Genomic DNA, 3,237 nt, shown 5'->3' with positions numbered 1-3,237 from the left:
TGGTTTACTTATAAAATAAATTTTAGGCAAGATAACCATCACCACAAGGGTAATTTAATCCGTGGCACAGAATGTTCCCAAATGCCTGCTGGGATCAAGAGAAAGGAATCTCAAGGGAGATTTTAACAAGTTTGGACTAGAAAAGGGTAAACTGGGGGATGTAAGGGGGTGGCTGAACAAGGAAGGCAAACCAAAAAATACTGATGCTTAGGGTGGAGTAGAGGTACAGAGAGGGAGCCTGGCTTTAATTTGAAATGTTCTTGTTATTGCAATTGCTATGGAAGATGTAGGTGGGGGATTTGCAACTGAAGCCCATCCCTTTTGACAAGTCACCTGTCAATCACAAAGTGGACAAGTAGAGACATAAAAGTCATCATGCTTTATGTGTTCCACCAATGAGCAATTTAGATTAGTCAAGTAACCTAATAAGCATGTTTTTGCACTGTGGGAGGAAACTGAAACACCCAGAGGAAACTTAACCACAAGGAAAAGCAACACAGTAAGACCCAGCTGGTCTTTGAACCCAGAACCTTTTTAACATGAGGCAACAGTGCTAACCCCTGCTTTATATAAGCCATTATATAAATACCCACATGGTCTTATGTAACCACTGCCAAATCTAACAATGTGACAGCAGCACAGGGGCGCTACGTTTTTTAAATGGCTTGATAATCTTACTAGCGAAAGCCATCAAGACTGCTATTCTTTTATAGATGATTTTATACTTTATAATGCCATAGCATTGTTATGCAAAATAATCCAGTTTCCAGACATTAATTGCATCTCGTCTACATTATAAAGCAGTAATGTAATTATGTAAAATAGTCAGCAACAGCATCAGCTGTCTCCACTCATCAGGTGTAACTGAACCCAAAGTTAAATAATAGATTGCTCATTAATGTTTGATAAGAAAAACAAACAGTGAAAGGAAACGTTTTTTCTAGGTTCTTTATTTTCTCAGCACTGTTCAGCACACTGCAGTTAAAGAAAGTGCACTTACAGAGAGCAGCATGGTGGGCATACAACATGTGAACCACACTTGTGAAGTACAGACAGGTGTTACATTTTACTCACTGATTATTTGCATCAAGTAATTTTACAATCCATTTCTCTGTGAAGTGCAACACAGAAACAACAATAAACAGGACTCCTTTTTGTTGGTTTGGTATCACTTCTAGAAGAAACTAGATAGCACTCATCGTTGTTCACTGCATTTATTGAAATGAAAGACAATGTTGTTATGTGCATCGGAGGATAACGGGATGAAATCTCAAGCTCAAGCTGAAACTCTGCGGTAATAACCAAACAAAATGTAGAAATTGAATACAAAACTTGTGGGAATAGACTGATATAACAGTTAATTCAAAGTAGAAAAGCAAAGGATATTACAAATAATTGTCGTCTTTTTGCATAAGAAAGGTTGTTATTGACTATGGTGCTTGTGTTCACTGATCAAGGGAGTCAATGAGAAAATAAGGAAGGGTGACTGTGCAGAAGGAAGAACACACCTGCTGACTGTTCTGCACCTTATCCTCCCTTGTCTCTCTATTCAACCCCCATATCCTGAACACTAGAACACTTAGTGTAAAGATCATCAGCAACTTTCCCCTTTTCTCATTTTACCTGGGTGTAAAGAAATCAGCAGTGTAGCCATTCCACCAACCATCTACCACTTTCAGAGTCTCTCTTTAGGCAGTGGTTGACTCCTTGATCTTGTCTACGATCTCCTCAAACTGCTCACGGATCTTGGTGGCATAGGGGGAGAACAATTCTGTCATCTCTTCAATCTTCCCCTGAACTGAGGTGCGCAGTTCCTCTGCAGTGGCCTCCAGCTGGGTCCTGATGCCCTCAGCCTGGGTCTCCAGCTGCTGACCCAGGCCCTCAGCCTGGGTCTGCAACATAGCGGTGATATCACTCAGCTTCTTATTGGTGTTGTCATTGGCCTGCTGGACATAGGGCTCAACATGCTCCTTCACTGTATCCAGGTTCTGGGAGGCACGGGACTGGATCTCACCCATGTAGGTGGCCACAGTGCTAAAATAAGAAAGGAACGGTTGGATTAAAGTTTATATTCCTAAATGCAAGAGAGAATTCTAAAAGTTTCTGCCCAACTTACTTGCGAATCTCCTCAATGTCCTTATTGAGGCGCTTCTGCAGCTTATGGATGAAGGTGTTGATGCGGCTTTCGAGATCACCAGTGTTATGGTCCACTATGGCCTGGAGCTCACTGTGATACTCAGTGCCGCGCTCTTTGGCATCCAGCATGTCCTTCTGCAGTCTGTTGATCAGAAGCTGAACGTCTTGAGACAGCTGGGCAGTGGAGGTCTCAGTGTAGGGAACCAGCTTGGTCTGAATGTTATTTTTGTATGTTTCAAGCTCTGCCATGGTGTCAGTGATCAGAGTGCTAGAAGCAGAAGAACAAGAAACATTAATCAATGCAAGATCAGTGCAAGAAAAAACAAAGGAAAGTAGTGATTAATTGATCAACTTCACTCACTCTAACTCCCTGCTGAGCTGAGAGGCCTTGAGGTTCTCTACAACTCCATCAGCATTTTGGCCCAGCTTGGCAATGTACTCCCAGAAGCGATCCACACTTTCCTCCCATGGATTTTTAGTGGCTTCAGCCTGGCGAACAGCACGGGCATTGCAGCCTATAATGGGCACACATAGAAAGCATGGATGAATAAAGTAACTCAGATATAATAAAGTGTGACTGATAAATACTAAACCAGCAAGTAAGTCCACCTACCAGTGATGACTGCCAGAGCAAGGATCAGGGCTACAGCCTTCATGGTTGTTAGAGAGTCAGATACACCTAAGAAAAGCATAAGGAAAGCTCAGAAAATCAGCAATAAAATAACATTTACATTTGCATCTTCCACACTATTTACTGTATTTTTATAAACTACGACATAAACTGGAAATTTAAAAAATATACACCTCGAGTTTCAGGTTTAACACATATGTGCAAAATAAACACAGCCAATAACTACAGTGAAACTTCATAATTTCTAAGACTTGGCATCAAAAAAAAGAAGACAGCATGCTTCTCCGTTCTTTCTATCGTCTTTCACTCACCTGTGAGGTTGAGATTCCTCCGTGCTCTTTAGTTGGTGACTGGGGGTTTTTATAGCCCTGGGAGGCTGTCTCTGCGCGTGTTGCGCAGAGAGCGATCGCGCGGGCACGCTCACGCGATGGTGATGATGATGTTGATTTGTCTGCAGATAATCATGTTTT

General features: G+C 41.9%; 1 protein-coding gene across 1 annotated transcript; it reads right to left on the bottom strand.

The window, feature by feature from the left end:
- Window positions 1-933: 933 nt before the first annotated feature.
- On the bottom strand, window positions 934-3,237 carry apoeb (apolipoprotein Eb). Its single transcript, XM_031731548.2, has 5 exons — window positions 3,079-3,237; window positions 2,750-2,815; window positions 2,498-2,651; window positions 2,117-2,404; window positions 934-2,034 (listed from the first exon to the last, which is right to left on the bottom strand). Exons 2-5 carry the CDS (start codon window positions 2,790-2,792, stop codon window positions 1,689-1,691), a joined length of 831 nt encoding a protein of 276 aa, XP_031587408.1. The 5' UTR covers window positions 2,793-2,815; window positions 3,079-3,237; the 3' UTR covers window positions 934-1,688.

Source organism: Oreochromis aureus, linkage group 11 (genome assembly GCF_013358895.1).
Source record: "Oreochromis aureus strain Israel breed Guangdong linkage group 11, ZZ_aureus, whole genome shotgun sequence".
NCBI classification, from domain to species: Eukaryota; Metazoa; Chordata; class Actinopteri; order Cichliformes; family Cichlidae; genus Oreochromis; species Oreochromis aureus.
This window is presented reverse-complemented; position numbering and strand designations above follow the sequence as displayed.